The 16,583-nt window shown below is 45.3% G+C and overlaps 1 protein-coding gene across 1 annotated transcript; it reads right to left on the bottom strand.

Annotated features, from left to right (window-relative positions):
• Nucleotides 1-4: 4 nt before the first annotated feature.
• LOC144106247 (TNF receptor-associated factor 6-B-like) lies at nt 5-6,377 on the bottom strand. Its single transcript, XM_077639007.1, has 2 exons — nt 5,863-6,377; nt 5-2,013 (listed from the first exon to the last, which is right to left on the bottom strand). The coding sequence occupies exons 1-2, from the start codon at nt 6,151-6,153 to the stop codon at nt 1,765-1,767; spliced, it is 540 nt and encodes a 179-aa protein (XP_077495133.1). The 5' UTR covers nt 6,154-6,377; the 3' UTR covers nt 5-1,764.
• Between the last annotated feature and the right edge of the window lie 10,206 nt (nt 6,378-16,583).

The raw sequence follows: 16,583 nt of genomic DNA, 5'->3' as shown, positions 1-16,583 counted from the left end.
GTAATGGAGAAGAACAAAACTAACAAAAATTTATTCCATTTCTTGTTTCAAACAGCGTTATATGCGCCGATATCTCGATTGGTAACCACTGGCACGCTTAAATTAAGGTTAGAAAAGAGGAAGCGCTTCTCACGCTGTTCTAGATTCCGAAGTGCTGTGGGAAAAACTAACTGAAGAAGAGAGTTTTACCTCCTGGTAAGCCAGTTTTTGTTTGCAGCGTGAAGCGTCACGAGAGGAAAGGCGCAGTAAGTCGCACTCACGGTAAACGCATGAACCGTGCCATGAGAAAAGGAAAGAAGGAGCAATACCAGAGAGGAGCTCTATCTTGTGTACACGAGGGCTCCACACCATATTGTACCACGAGGTGTCCTTTATCATACGCTGACATCACATTCCACTAGGGTGGCATTGCAGTTCTCTATGGGAAAGTGGAGGCGGCCGCAGACCGGATGCAACCTCGTGAACTACCGCACAGCAGATGAACACGATCCTCACTGAGCCACCATCCCGAGTGCATTTCGGCTGCTTAGGCACCTCATTGAAAACAGTTACCACTGGAATTCAAAAGACAAAGGCTTTGTAGAACAGGTACGATAACCATCTTATCGAGGTGAGACTAAAATCAGACTGTTGAAGACAGGTGCCATACCGAACAAACATCACTTTGCTACTGACCACAGCGTCACCTTGCATTCCTTACTGCGCCGTACACCTAGTCAAACTCCTGGACGGCCGCTGAGCGTACACAAATGCGACCCACAGTTGCTTGACACAGTTCACAGTCTGCTGCAGTACTCTTCGACGCTAAGAAATTAAAAGTAAACATACAGCTCAAAAATGAAGAAGGCTTCAAGACGTTTCAAGCAGTTCCGGAGACAGTATACGTTTCGTCTATCGTGAGGTTGAATCTGATTTCTCTGTTTTGAAGATAGCCTGCGCACTTCAGCGAGTTGAGATTTTTAAGATACCACCTCTGAGATAGCTCTGTACTGCAACCGTTCTCTGTGAGAAGAACAGGATCCTTACCCGAGAGCTGGAGGTTTTTGTCAGGGCACTCATGCAGTAATTGCATCTGAAAACGAAATGGAGCCAGGGAAGTTTCTAGAAGCGTGTAGCATCTCAGATCGACTACCAGACGTTGCTTGCTCCGCGTGGCACTATTTTTGTTCATATTGAATTCAATAGCAATATACATGTCCCTCTGGTGCCAGAAAGTTACCTCTGCGAGGATGCCGAGAGGAATTTTCCCTGGGGTCCGCAATAACTCAACGTTCTGTAGAGTCAAGAGATAAGATGAAGGCCTTAGAACGGGTTGGTAGATGTCCTCTAAGGTACCCAGGCGTTCGCAGCGGGCCGAAAGCCGGCGGGGATGCGGCTGAACGCTGCATCTAAACTCCTCTATTGCGCGCAAGGGCATGTCTGCCAAAGTTTCTAGATTTCGAAGCATGCATTTCTCGCTCATCCGCGTTACAGTTGAGCCGCTGCCGCCTCCTTCAGAGACGATATCTTTGTAAGGAGATACCGAGGTGCCGTGTAGCTCTGAAATAACAGGTTGGAGTTGGTGCGCAACTGTGGAGCAGAGATCGCCTACAATTTGAGCCACCTGATCTTTCATGTTTCTCTCCCAGTCTCTTAGCTTAAGGGCTATGCTGTCCAGCAGTTCGGCTTGCTCACTTCTTGTATGCTCCACAAGTTCATTAATTTGGCTCTGAATGGCAAGCAGCTGCTCGTGGTACGGGTCTTTCAAGAGCACCTTCAGGTCCTCTAATGCTGTGCTGACGTCGTGCACCGTGAGCACACTGCCTTGCGTGGACGGCTGCTCTGTGCTCGCAGACGGAGTGTCAGGGAGGCAACCACCCAGGTAATGCACTGCGAGGTCTTTGTGGAGGACTCTCTCTCCGCACACCGCCGGCACTCGATGGTCTGGAAGGTGCACTCTTCTTCGTAGTGGCGCAGGACAGCTTCCATGGTGCCCACGAACTCACACCCGTGCTCTTCGTTCCAGCAGTGAGCCTGAAGATGAGAAGCACAATAAGAATCCGTGCTCACAGTTCCGCTACTAGCAGCAATTGTAAGCATTATTAAAATACGCTATTAGTGCCGTAGCACTAAGGTCCCAATCACTGATTTCGCCGCTGCCTCTCTGGAAAAGCTTGACTTAGGGGGCAGGTGGGCAACTTAGGTCACATGACCTTGTGACGCCATCAGAACCTTGACGCCGCATTGTTTGGTTTGGTTTATGGGGTTTTAACGTCCCAAAGCGACTCGGGCTATGAGGGACGCCGTAGTGAAGGTCTCCGGAAATTTCGACCACCTGGGGTTCTTTAACGTGCACTGACATCGCACAGTAGCCCAGTTGCGGTGTTCCCCTGCATAAGGAGGCAGTTACCAAGCTGCGTCTCCCCCCTTCTCCCCCTCTCCCCCCCCCGTATGAGAGTTCCCAAATAACCACTTTAGACATCGCACAGTACACGGACCTCTAGAATTTCGCCTTCATCGAAACTCGACTGCCGCGGCCGGGAGGACGCCGCCTTGTGAGCAAACTGCCAACCGTGGCAGATGGCAGTTCAAATGCTGCTCGATGAGAACAGCCTGGGTCCCACAAGCCCCACAGATGACAGCACATGCTATCATAGGTCAACGGGAGCTGCCGGCTGAACAAGACGAGAGAGCAGTTACTCATCGAAGGTTGACAGCCGCAGAGAATTTCATCAGGTTGTGTACATTTCATTCGAAAATGACTGCCTCAATGGCCTGGCGGGAAACAGATAGCCACCAGCGTTTTAGAATAAGAATAAAAGGAAAAGAAAGGAAAAGGCCGTAAGTCATCCAGCGGTAGTTCATCAAAGCAATCACGTGAACAGTGCGCAAGAAAAAGGTAGAGTAACAGCAAGTGTCTGGTTCAGGAAAGCTCCTAAGACCAATGCGGGCATCGTGATAGTCATTAAGGAGAGCTGTATACGCAGCTATGACGAAGCGATACTCAAGAGGGTGAGGATATGGTGAACGAGGGAAGATCAAAGTACTACTAGGACGGAAAGTGGAAGCACGAATTGAAGAAGCTAGAAGGCAGCTATGCGAGATTTGTAAAGAGTGAAACTTATTCGGTTCAGCTGGAGGCCTGAATGCTATGCTTAGGCAGAAAAGAAAAGCAATCGCGGAGCAGGCAACAAAACGAGTGGAAGACTTGCAAGCTATGACCGCACAGCTCCGGTTAGCGAGATGCGCTAAACCAAGTGTGCTAATAACGCGTCCACGTGGAGTAAACTGTGCCCAATAGAAATCGTGAAATAAGGAAGCTGGCGCACGAAAAGCGTTCCGAGGTAGTTGAAGTGAACGAGGAACTGCAAGTAGTGGAACGCTATATTGTTTTTTTAACAGTACGGCACGTAATTCACTGAAGGGTTTGATTTGGTTTGGTTTTATGGGGGTTTAACGTCCCAAAGCGACTTAGGCTATGAGGGACGCCGTAGTGAAGGTCTCCGGAAATTTCGACCACCTGGGGTTCTTTAACGTGCACTGACATCGAACAGCACACGGGCCTCTAGAATTTCGCCTCCATCGAAATTCGACCGCCGCGGCCGGGATCGAACCCGCGTCTTTCGGGCCAGCAGCCGAGCGCCATAACCACTCAGCCACCGCGGCGGCACTGAAGGGTTTGAGGAACAATTTAAAGATGACTTACTGGTAGAGCAGGAGCTTTAGTTAGAAGTCCTGAAGCCCACAGGAAGATAGAATAGTTAGCAACGGGCAGCTTTTAGTGTCTAAAATTCTCAGCGAAGTTCTCTGTACAGAGTAGAAAAGGCACCAGGAGGGCCTTAACATAAGTTCTGAGATGAACCAAACAAAGGGATTTGATAAAAGAGCATTGGAAGATGGTCGAAGCCATCACTATAGCTTACATATTTAAGTATGCAAGGAGGCAGAGTGCTACTAAAATGGTTTGAAATCATCCAACAATTGGAAGTAGATGGCACAGAATACGTTATTTTATGGACATTCATTTTAAACATCTTGAAGCTCCCTTTACACTAGCGTGCAGCCATGTAGGGGTTAGAAGAGAAGTTGATAGCAACGGTGGGAGCGTAGGATTTTAATTCAAACTGGCAGTACTTCAGGGAGAATAACGAAGTAACGAGGGGAACATCTATGAAAAACCTGGAACGCTGCCATTTGAGTACGGACAACAACAGCAAAGTCATAAAGAAAGCTATGAGTGGTAAAAGGAAGATGTACAAGTAGTGCGAGGGAAAGTAAAAGTACTTATGCTGTGTATATTAATGGTCGCATACAATAACATGGGTATCTAATTAAATGCAGGGAACGTGATGCAAAGTGTGTGACCTAAATAATGTAAGTAGAGAAGTTAAGATTAGAGAATAATCATTTGGGAATAGACTACTGTGTGACTTTGAAAAATCTATGAGAGTCTTAACACGATTGAAATAGACGAGTAACGAGAAATTGTATTTACAGAAATCACGGGAGGCTAATCGCAATTGAATTTACAGGGGAAAGATAAATCCTGGACGCCAGCATATAGCCCACCGCATGTAATTCAATACACAGTTACTGTTAACTACTAGCTATATCAGTGACCATAGCAAAAATTATACAGAAAGGCTCGAATAACTTATGAATCTTTTATTTTATTCGAGAAGTGTGCCCTGAGGCATAAGTTGAAAAAGGAAAGGGGGGGAAGGAATGCACGGGATTGAAAGTTAAAAGAAGGAGTGAAGAACCGTTGCGCTGAAGTAGTCGCAGAGGTTGTTATGAATCTAGCAAAGCCCTAGATGTAATAGATATTAAACTCAGTGAAAACAAGAACCATATCTTTCCTGGTAGTTTATGCAAAAATGCATTCGAAGTCTCCAGCCAGCCTGAAAGAGGAGCTGAAAAGCAGAGAAAAAATTTCAAGCAACGCACACGATAAAATAAGACCTAACAAATGGTTCAAGGAAAGGTAAAAGTAGCAAGCGATTGCTAATCGCCAAATATAGAAAAAATAATAAAAAGACTCACTCAACTTATAGTCTTGTGAATCCTCTCGGTACAAAGTCATTAAAAACGCTCAGATGTATACAGGATGGCATGGACAGTCTATGAAATAATGGAGGAGTGGCCCAATTTATTCCCCTAACAGTTCTGATAAACCTTTATACAGCATTAAAAGCACCCCTTAGAAGCCCTGATAGAAGCTGCACGACATCTCCAGTTCAAGCGATAAGTTAAGCATAAAAATTCCAGGACTTGTCCGCCGATCCTCGCTATCGTCAAGCGCTTCGCCTATCAGTGCGTGCTGGAAAGCACTGTGCACATCGCTCGCAGGCTGCGTTTTACTTTTGGGCAAGTGTAGCGAACTTTTTCGCTTTGCGAGGCCGTGAAATGCGTTCCTCAAACGCCCGCGTCACGTTCCCTCCTCCGCTTTCCCTTCATTCACGGCACTGCAGAACACCACAATGAAGCGAAGGTGGAATTTAATGCTCTCGCAAAGCCCTGTGGTGCTCAGCAAAATCTTCCGATGCTCATAAGCAGTCGTAGATGAGTAGACTTACATCTTTCTTTTTTCTTTTAAGAGGTGCTCGCAAATACTCCCCGCAGTTTTTTTGCGTGATCGGAAACACAAGTGAATGCAGCGAATTAAGGAAGGGACGCAAAAAGCACACAAGCTGGAGTTTCAAAGCTATGTTTAATTATCGATACATATTCATTACCACCCGTTACAGTCGAACTGCGTGGCTGCTAGCGTGCTAGAGGTCGAGGTTTCTCACGCGCAGGTTACGTACCAGGTGCGCTGCTGATTTACAGGTCCCCATAAAGTTCGCAACTAAAAGTAAGTGTTTGTGCAAGTTCTGAGCTCACCTTCAAATTATTCGCTTTCCTGGCAGGAATGGGAATTCGGTGGCACTCGTCCTCCTCAAAAGGCTCCCGGTCCAAGGGGCACATGGTGACGCCTTCAAGGCGACTGGCTCCCAGGCAGCACTCGCACAGGATGTGCGAGCAGGGTAACTGCACGGTCCTCTTCGGAATCACGAGACACAGGCCGCAAACATTCCAAGGCGGCACGACTTCGGCGAATCGCGTAGGGCGCCAGTTTACACCGCCGACATGGCCGCGCAACAGGTGTCGCCCGGCCATCCCCCGATCCGGCATTGCTGTGCGCCCGTACGCGCAGTGACACGGGCACTGATGTCGCTGGGCGGTTCCTTTCAATCCCGACTGGGCTTATCAGAGTCGCTCGGACGTACCTACACACTATCGGCCTCGAACAAAGGGCGAAGCATTGCTAGACTGCACGCCTGCTTCCTCGCCTGCTGGCACTCGCCAGAATTCAGTTCATAAAAGCACGCAAGGACTTTGGTCTCTTTACACGGGTAACGGGCCGAGTGACGAAGGCCTCTTTAGGTCGAGATGGCAGCGACATTCCTCTTTCCTGTCGGTGTCGATTTCATTTGGCCGTCACTGCGTGGGTGCACTCCAAAAACGGACAAAAAAAATCTAAGAACTAGGAGACAGCATTTCAACAGCACCCGCGGAATAGTCGTACTGGAGGGGTTGACCTGGAAAAAGTAGAATAAAGCAACTGAGCTGCGCAATTGCAAATTTCTTCCAATTTTTTCCAGATCAAGACAACCAGTCTAAACATGCCATCTTGTCGCAGCTCACCTCACGTGGACGCCTAGCCTTTCCAGCCCACGTTCGCTATCTTTCTCCCTTCTCCACCCTTCGGATTCCTTAGGGGTAACGGAGCGGATTCCAAGAGAAGGCAAGCGTAGCAGGGGGCGGCAGAAGGTTAGGTGTGCGGGTCGGAGATGAAGAAGTTCGCAGGCATACGGTGGGCGCAGTTGGCAAAGGACAGGGTTAATTGGAGAGGCATGGGAGAGGCCTCTGCCCTGCAGTGGCTGTAGTCAGGCTGCTGTTGATGATGATGATGGCTTCTTTATCGCAGTTTTGCCGGTCACCCATTTAATCAACTACAGCATTCATCTCGCCTCGATAACACATTTCAACTCCAAGCTCCCCATCCCATTACCCTTCTCACATCACACCCTCCTCTAGCGAAGGGCCTAAAATACACCCGCCGGTAATGGATGCTTTGCTCAGACGAAGACAAATCCCCTTGTCGAAACGATCGCTAAGGAGTCTCAGGCTTCCTCATCCCTTCTTCATACTCTTTGTGTTGTCAAGAAACCCAGCCTCCTGCCTTTTTCACTGTCATGTACTATATCATCATCAACAACAAGAAAAACAACAACCTGATAGGCCCAGTGCAGGACAAACCACTCTTCCATATCTCTCTAAATAACCCTGTCCTGTGCCACCCGCGGCCACCTTATCTCCTCAAACTTCTTAATCTCGTCCGCCCACCTCACTCACTGTCAACCCCTGCTACACTTGCCTTCTCTTCTAATCCAGTCCGCTACCCTGCTCGAGTCAATTTATTAATCTTGATTTCTAAATACATGTACACTATACATATATGTACAAAGCTGCCGGCTCGGTATCACGGGCACTCCACTCTGGTCTACATATATCGGCGAAGGCCAGCTTGGACAACTGAATTTGAACCGGACGCTGTAACCCCGACCGTTATGCAGAGTACACTGCTGCCCCTCAGTCACAAATCTGTCCATTTGTTAATAAGCTGCTGCAGCTAGGGGTGTTTCACCAGGCTGTGCAAGTCATGCGTGGCGTTATAATTACATTATAAGTTATGCATGGTGTTTCATCTTAGACTTTACAAAATTTTTAAAAATACGCTCTTTAAGTTAGAAGAGCGCTTTTTTCGCCATAACATTTTCAGCGGTGTTGTACATCAAAATACATCTCAGACGTGCTAACTGAAAGGCTGCTTAGCCATACTGAAAGCTAACTTTTAGCTAATACTGTTAGGCTCCTTAATTATTTAGAGGCGTGTAGCCCACCGTAAGTAATATCCATATCAGTTTTTGGAATTTCAAAAATGCGGTTATCCTCGGCGCTGTGGCCCAACAAATTTTGCCTATATCATGCCAAAATACATGCGCTTTCGAGAAGTTTGGAGGCAAAGCAACCTTTCCAGTGCACGTTATTCGTCGAAAACTCCAAAAACTTTGTTGGGCCGCCGCCTCGAGGGTAACATCATTTTCGAAATTCTAAACTGCTATGCATATCACTTAGGATGTGCAACATGCCTCTCAATTATAAAGGAGCCTGACGGTAATTCCTAAAAACGTAACTATTCAATATTAGTTAACGAGCCTTCTAATTGGCATATCTTAGCTGTATTCTGATGCACATCACCACTGACGATCTTATGCTGAAAAAAGCGCAGTTGTAACTCAAAAATCCCATCTTTAAAAATTGTGTAAAATATTGCGTGAAACATCATGTATAGCCAGTTAGTGCTTAATTATCACTCGTCGCAACGCGAGGGTAAGCGGCTGAAACTTTTTGTTCACCCGAATTTCTTTTAGGCCCTTCAGCCGCCTTGAGAACGCTAGTTAATGTTATCTGATTGTGATGGGGTGGTAGTGAGCGCAAAAAAAAAAAAGCGGGTGAACGACGGCCATTAGTGGAGAGAGTGGAAACGTGCTTAGAAGAAAGGGATGAAGGACAAAAATTCTGCCCCCGAAGTGGCTGGAATTCTATTTGCGACCTGACGCTATGTCGAACGCCTTAAGCAGTAAGCTACAGTTCTCGAGAGGGTTAGCTTTTCCTTCGTATTTGCTTTAGCTCTACTGAAAAAAGACTTCGTTCTTGGATCGTATTCTTTTGTTCGTAATTCGAGAGGGTGTAGGGGTGGGGGGGGGGGGGGGGGGGCGACTGAGTTTTAAATTTTGTGCTGTCTTTTATTTGAAATTTACGTACATATCGGCTCATTAAAATTAAATTCAATTATCTGATTTTTTCTCTGATGTGGAGGTGCTATCAGATCAAAATAATTAACTATTAGCTCTGGTAATCGCGTGAGGAGCACGTGAAGTGTGCACTCTAAACGTGCTCAATAGTTTAATAATAATCAAGAAATTAAATGTCGCTACAAATAATGGCGAATCAAATCAGGCTTACTTTTTTATTTTCAATTTATCTGCTATTTTAAGTGTGCTCTGGGAAACCGCCAGCCTTGGTACCCTGCGAAAATATTCGCTCACCACTACAGTGCCAGATTAACATTAAACCGTACAGCTTCTAATTTGTGACGTAAGAATGCCGGTTTCCGCATCGCCGCTGCACAAGTTTCTCTGATGTGGTAACACCGTGTTGGGACGCAATGAAAGTGTGCTAAAAATCGTAACGCCTACTTAATTGTACTCGGAAACTTTTTATATCACAGCGTTGATATAAAGAAAGTAAATATTGTCTTCTTTTTCTTCATAACCCAATGTAGGGCTGATTCTTTTTTTCAGGATTAAATTTTACGGACCAATTGTGGCATCATTCAAAATTTTTTTCCCAATTGCCGTTTAAGATCTCTTTCTTATATTGCAAGCCACTCCGAGGACAGAAAAATATAATGGTTCATCAAGGAAGTCACCGAACAAATCTCCATCGCAGTGGCAGTATGAGACATTTTATGCTACCCATTACATAATGTGCTTATCGCCGAAATGCAGGCTTGTAATGTGCAGTGCACGCATCCCCAGTTTATTTTAAGTTATTTCTGTGCATTTCTCTTTCCGCTCTCTTTATATTCAGTGCCGTTGCATTGTTCTGTGATCAGATGATGATTTCTTTATACAGAATCTTAGGTTTCGGATAATCCTGAGCACCTAAATTTGGCTGCGAAGAAATTTTTTTTTGTTTTTTAATTCCAAGAAAAATGTACCACCTTTTATCATGTTTTCATTATCTCTGGCGGATCACTTCCCGGCTTGATGAATATTCCCAAGATTTCATATTATACTTTACATATTCTACACACGAAATTCTTGCTATGATTCTTCACCACTGCGCGAAATGATGTTTTGAGATGCGTCTCGTGGGATGTTAATGTATTTCAAAGACATCCTCTCTGTCATCAACACCACCTGACTACGCCCACTGCAGGAGAAAGGTCTCTCCCATGTATCTCCAATTAACACTTTCCTTTTTCCAAACAAAAACGCAAAAAAAATGGTTTGTGCTGTAACGCGGCAGTGACTCGATGTCAATTTCCTATGCTCGCCTAGAAACCGGGACGCATATATCTCGAGTATCCCAGCAAAGCGTCATTACCGAATTCTAACGGGCCAAAGAAGAAGCAAACAAACCTGCATTCGCTCCAATAGGTCTGTGTCCACGTGAACATTTAATGTCCCTAGGAAATGAGCTTGTGAACAAACCGCTCCTTCTAAAGTTTGCTGATTTGTTGCTGCACTGCATACTGCCGCATTTCCAACAGGCGCAAGCTTTGCCCCGGTTTCTGTGGGCTCTATACGCACTGCAGTGAACGCTTATGAGGGCAGTTTTTTTTTTGTTTTACTAAACTCGCATAACCTGCAAGTGCGCAAAATATGCTGGTGCTATTTAGGTCCCTCCTTCCTATACTTTGATGCACAATTATCCGCACATTCATCTTCAGCTGTTCTGAGACAGGACCGGGAACAGTTAGCACAGAACAACAGTTCAAATAGAGCAGACTCCGATTCTCCTGAAAGGTGATGTCCTATATCTAAAAAGTACAAAAAGATAGTACGGAGATGAAATTTTCTCCCTTTTGAGAGGCGCTTCGGGACAAGGCTTCAAATCTGGAAAAATGGAGTTAATTATTCATGGGCATCCACCAAAGCGCAGCCATACAACTACAAAGGAAAGCTAAACAGCTTTCTCGGAAACTTCGCAGTTAAAGAAAAATTGGTCCTGGTCCGGGGTCCGAACCCGGGACCACCGCTTCACCGGAGCAGTCACTGTACCAACTGAGCTAACCAGGACGGCAAGCTTATGGCAGGGCGAGAGCGAGTTGATCAATAACTCGAAGTGGTAACAGTGTTGGTCAAATGCTGTGTTGGTCAAAGCTTTCTTTTGTAGCCATACGTCTGCGCTTGGATGGATGCCAAAGAGTAATTACTCCCTTTTTGGAAATCTACTCCACCTTGGGGGATTCCCCTAAAACATTTAACCAAGCCTTCAAATCTTTGAAACTTCTCAAGCTTTTAAACAATATCCGTGGCACAGGGTACTGATACTTGTGCTTCGTCGTAGACACCGCCCTGCGGTTGCCATCCACCTCGAGCTTCCGCAGTCAACAGAATATTATCTCGTCTCAAACCCCTTCCGCGTCCAGCGCCACGGATGTGGTTCACCAGTTACCTCTGAGACGTGCAAGATTTTACGCCGGCCAGGTGGCCCACTGTCTCAAAGACAGCTTGCCACAGCATTTGCGGTCTTTGAAACACAGTAATAGCGTTAGTCGTCAAAGACATTTTGAGGAATGCGAGGTGCTACCCCAAGTTCAGTAAAGGCAATGTCATCGGCAGGAGCAAATCTAGAGTCATGAAGGACATTTTGGAAGCCGCATCCATGCCTAAACGTTTGCTTGAAAAATGTGAAAGTCAGCCCTCTCTGCTCTTCCAGATAACGAGACCCGATTTTTATTGAACCACTGATTCCCTTTTTTTAATTTGGGTTCTTTGCTCTTTGTCATCTTTCGTGGCTTCGAGCCCTCAGCATCTTTGTCTTTTTTTTTTTTGTAAATCGTACGCTACGCGAAAGAACGCACATTTACAGCATAGTGTTTTTTTTTAAATAAACCTCACTTGCTAATTGCCACTTGTGCCGTCACTATATTTCACCTAATTCTTGTCTAGAGTTGATACTCCTTTTGTTCTTCCAAGTGTAGGACAAACTGGAAAAAAACTTCTCCCTGTTGATCAATATAATCTGTAGCCTGCCTTGTTGATAATCAATTGATTAAGCAAAGTCCTCTTTGCACCTTGCGTCGTGAGCACCCAAAATTTTTTATTCCCATAAAGAGGGTGTGTGAAACATTACCTCTTAAGAACTCTCTTATACCTCTTAAGAACTCTCTTATATTGGGCAGGATGCAGAATCAAGTCTTAAAACAAGGAAAAGAGGAAGTGAAAGAAAAGTCTGTAGAACGACGAAGTGGCGCAATTTTTAAGCGAGGCTTCTTTACACTCCTCCTTCTCTTCCTCTCTCTCCCTTTCTCATTCTGCTTAATTGCAAACATCTTGAATAAAAAAAAGTGGCGCAAGCAGATTCCGGCTATGGTACACGAAGTACGCGCAGCATTTTCTTCAGCGATGAGATGGGACTTCAAATTTTTTTTTTACATGCTGAAAATAAGTTCTCAACTTGCATACTGCACGTCGTCCAGCGTAACGCTTTTTACTTGTTTCCGGGTCATTTTCATGCCTCGATTGAGCGAAATGTTTTACGACACGAGACGCGTGCGTAATTTAGTTGCAGGCCAAGGGCCGCTTTTCTCCACGCTGAAGACGTACGGCAAGATTGTTAATGCATTTTATATTTCCGTGTCAAAAGGAAGACGGAATATAAAAGCACTAATGAGATTAATGGGCGCAAACACGGCATCGCGCGTCGCTCTGTACAGACAACGCAACGTAGCGTGCGCTGGGAATAACATAACACTTCGAACTGACGCATCTACGTCGATTTGGAGATCAGGCGCACTCTCAGCCGTCTCGTCGTTTGTGCCCTGGTTTCGCTGTGTAATCTACTGCGCTCGCTTTCTACTACACGCGCCATTACTGAAAAATAAAAGGCGCAACATGCGTCTTCTTAGAATCGTCGCCAGTTATCGACGTCTCTGCAAAAGCATTTGTTTTATGCACCCTCTTTCCACTTCTGTCCCGCTTTCCCAAGACAGGTCCGTCGGCCGGATGAGTGGAACTGCTCTCCGAACGCACGCAGAGCCTGGCCTGTGCCGGCCGCAGCCGCCGCGCTTTAAAAATCCCCAGTCTAAATTTCAAAACTAGATAAATTGTAGCCGCTAAACTTCTCACGTACAAAAGCCATTAACACTTGCATCTGCTTACTAATGTCCGGCCAGTATCTCGAGTGAACCCTACACATGGTCTCAAGCATTCACGCAGCTGCGTGAGTGCTTGAGGCAGCTTAGAGCGTCCCTCTTCTGATGTGGTTGACTTCAGTGCTGACCACCCAGAGTGGAGTACTTATTGGCTTCACTAGCGCAGCAAACACCTGTAGGAGGGTACGAAGCTCTTCGCTTTAGACAAAGCACAAAAAAAGTTATATCTACAGACCTCACTCTCGGCAGCCCTGCTCACGTCGAGAACTGGGTACTCTGTAACCAATCGTGGGGGGCAGGGAACACTTCCCAGTGACCTTCGTACCTAATCGTAACAGACTGCATGTTATAATCACGACCTGTCTTGGAGGAGGCAGCAGAGCGGGCCTAGCAGCTAAAATGTAATCAATAAGGCTCAAGGTGGGGCTTCACTTCGCGCAATTTCTGAAGTGTGGGGACATTGAAATAACAAGCAATGTCATTACCAAACAAAAAAAAAGGTGTCATCGTAACCTGGTGTAGCTTCACACCGGTTAAGAAATGCTCAATCGTTGAGGCGTTCAGCGCAACACAAAAGGCGAGAACGAGAGAAGGGATTACGGTGAGTGCTGTCAAAAACAGTTCTTAGATAGTCAGCGCTTGCTATGTCTTCCCTCGTCCGGATGAGGCGCTGATTTTTAAGATGTGAACGTGCCAAGATGCTGAACCGTTTGGCTTAAGGCCGAGTGACTTGTTCTTGATTGTTTTCAGCTACAAAACTGTGTTCAGAGCTTTTTCTCTGTATAGAATGAAGCAAGAATGACAAATCTGATTAATCATTCATTTATTGTATCAAAACCCATCCCGCAGTGTACAGAAGAAGAATAGCGATATGAAATGAGGTCTTTCGTGTAGCCCACGGCAAACGTTTTCACATGTTTTCACAGCAAATGTTTTCACAGAGAAGGATAAGCTAGTCGCATGTTATTTATCAATACTGCAAGTTTGCTCGAAATTGGGGAGTAGTCTGGTGATGAGACCGAAGCAGCCTTTTAAGAAACGTGGAAAAGAAAACTGCTTGAGTTTTTTTCCAAACCTTCGTTGTCACAACGGATCACACGATGGCGAGCTAACACATCAAGTAAAAATAACGTTCGGAAATAAGAGAACACTAACAGTCACCTGGAATCAGTCAACCGGACACACTCAAGAAATAATCGGCTACAACGCTATACAGGACGTTTCACCTAAGATTTTACGCAATTTTTAAAAATAGGGTTTCGAGTTATGAGAGCGCTTTTTTCGGCAGAGCGCTGTCAGCGGTAAAGTGCACCAGAATAAAGCTAAGGCATGCTAACTAGCAGGCTGGTTAACTAATATTGAATCATAAACTGTTTACCTATTACTGATAGGCTCCCTAATTACTGACAGGCATGTAGCCCACCGCAAGCAATATCTATAACAGTTTTAGAATTTCGAAAACGCGGTTATCGTCGGCGCTGTGGGCCAACAAATTTTACATCGCGCCACAATACACGCACTTTCAAGAAGATTGCAGGCAAAGCAACCTCGCCAGGACAAGCTCCCCGTCAAAGAAGTCGAAATCTGTTCGGTCACAGCACCGAAGGTAACGGTGTTTTCGAAATTCTAAAAACTGATATGGATATTACTTATGGTGGGCTGCACGCCTCTCAATAATTAAGGAGCCTAACAGAAATAGTTCAAAATTTAAATATTAATTACTAGTTAACCAGCCTACTAGTTAGCACGCCGTAAAGTCTTAGGTGAAGCACCATGTATAGTAAGTTTCCTGAAACAATTCATCTCGATAAACAATGGTTTCGACCAAATCCGAAGATGTAATTGGGCATCGCAGCCCCATGATGTCCACAACGGTGTCCGAATATGGCCAGCAATATACTTTAAATTAATATTGGATAGGAAGCAGCGATTGTAAGGGGAGGATTAATGACGTCCAACCATTTCTAACATAACTCACGGTGCACAAACAGCTTTCTGTGGTGCTTTGCACAAATTCAATCGCCGCTTTTCTAGGTGTCGCAAGTTCACCCCAAATATAGACCAGAAGTAGCGACTGCCACATAATACTGTTAGGCTATCGTCTCCAGCAATTGTGACAAAGCTTCTGTGTTCAGTGAGATGCTGAGGCAATAAGTTGAGAGTGAAGCGCTAGTCCTCGTACGCGCTGCAAACTAGGCATGAAGAAAGGATTCCTAGTTCTCCAAGCCACTGAAAACCAATGTGGTGTACTCAATATTTCAAATTACTGTGGTGATTCTGGTTCTCCCACGTCCTGAGGCAAGTGGTCACAGCGGTGCAAACTAAAATCGCTTATTCAGATTTGATGTGCTCTCGTAAAAAGGTTTTGGTTTCATGAGAGCATTAGTTACTATGGAATAGGTACGGGTTGAATAATTTTTAACCGTTAGAAAACGGAGCAAGTTACACGGACGAAAGCACAGCGTCCAGACAAAGCAACATGTGTGTGCATTTCGTGCCATCATAACCGTGATGTGACCTTTCATTTGCTGCTTTACATACATATTTTTCTCCATGTCTATGCACACGAGCACTCACTGTAAGTTACAGAAGGAAATATTAGCTACAAATAATGGCCTTACTGCCTTTCCATGCCCCTTGGATAAGGTGTATGGAGTGTTACTGAGCAGGAACATCTTCGGCAGAAGTTCTTCTGGTTGGGTTTGAAATAAAAGTTAATGAAAATGAACGTTCACACCAACCAATATTAATCAGTAGCCCACCATTTGGGGACCAAGCGTGAGAGTTACACAATGCACCATTAAATCTGAAGCAAAGTGATTTGGCTACAAAAACAACATTAAATTTCTCTGAAACAGTCACCTTAGATAAATCCTTCACAGAAATTGTACAAGAAAGCTTCCATAGAAACGTAAACAGATATAAAACTTATAACATTGCATGTTCACATCCACGAACTTCCATGCTGTGCAAAAAATGTGCGTAAAATCTTGCCATTTACAGTCCTGCCAAGTAAGCTTCAATCACAGCAAATTCACCAACGTGAACATAAATAACTCCAAGAAATTTTAGCGTCATCAACGCAATGTATGCTCTTTCAATCCTGCTGCAAGCAGCAGCAAAAAACAAAACACTACCAAGCAATCAGCCCCAACGTGAATTCCACGTCTCCCGCAACAGGTGTTGAAGACAGCTTTCCGCAAGAGCTAGAGAATGATTGACAACTCCATAAAGGCTCTCGGTATGCCAGGGCAACGTTTCCATGAAGTGCTAACACCAGGCGCCCCATCTGTTAGTTGGGCAGGTCCAGAACAGAAACCACAATTCGCTCTCTGGGGAAAATTCTCGGGATTGGGGAATCTGGCTTCGTCGCTGGTTGCGAACAGCCGGGATAAAGCCAACTACGAACTCGCGCCCTCTCATAGCGATTTCCTCCAATCTAGTAAAATTTTGCACAAAAAGGTTCGTCTGAACGCTTCCACAGAGACATTGTTCTACTTTTTTTTTAAGACGCATTGCATCAGGAGCTGGTAAATAATGCACCTGGTTGACAGAACGAGCTGCTTTTATGTTACACCGACCAGAGCAAGGCACTTTTATAAAGGTATGA

The sequence above is a fragment of the Amblyomma americanum genome, chromosome 10 (genome assembly GCF_052857255.1).
Source record: "Amblyomma americanum isolate KBUSLIRL-KWMA chromosome 10, ASM5285725v1, whole genome shotgun sequence".
Classification (NCBI taxonomy): Eukaryota; Metazoa; Arthropoda; class Arachnida; order Ixodida; family Ixodidae; genus Amblyomma; species Amblyomma americanum.
Note: the sequence above shows the minus strand (reverse complement) of the source record. Positions and strands in the feature narration are given on the sequence as shown.

Coding starts and splice junctions, on each gene's coding strand:
- LOC144106247 (XM_077639007.1), bottom strand. CDS start 6,153: ATGCCGGATCGGGGGATGGCCGGGCGACACCTGTTGCGCGGCCATGTC. Junction 2,014..5,862: donor GGAAAGCGAATAATTTGAAG/GTGAGCTCAGAA, acceptor TCTCATCTTCAG/GCTCACTGCTGGAACGAAGA.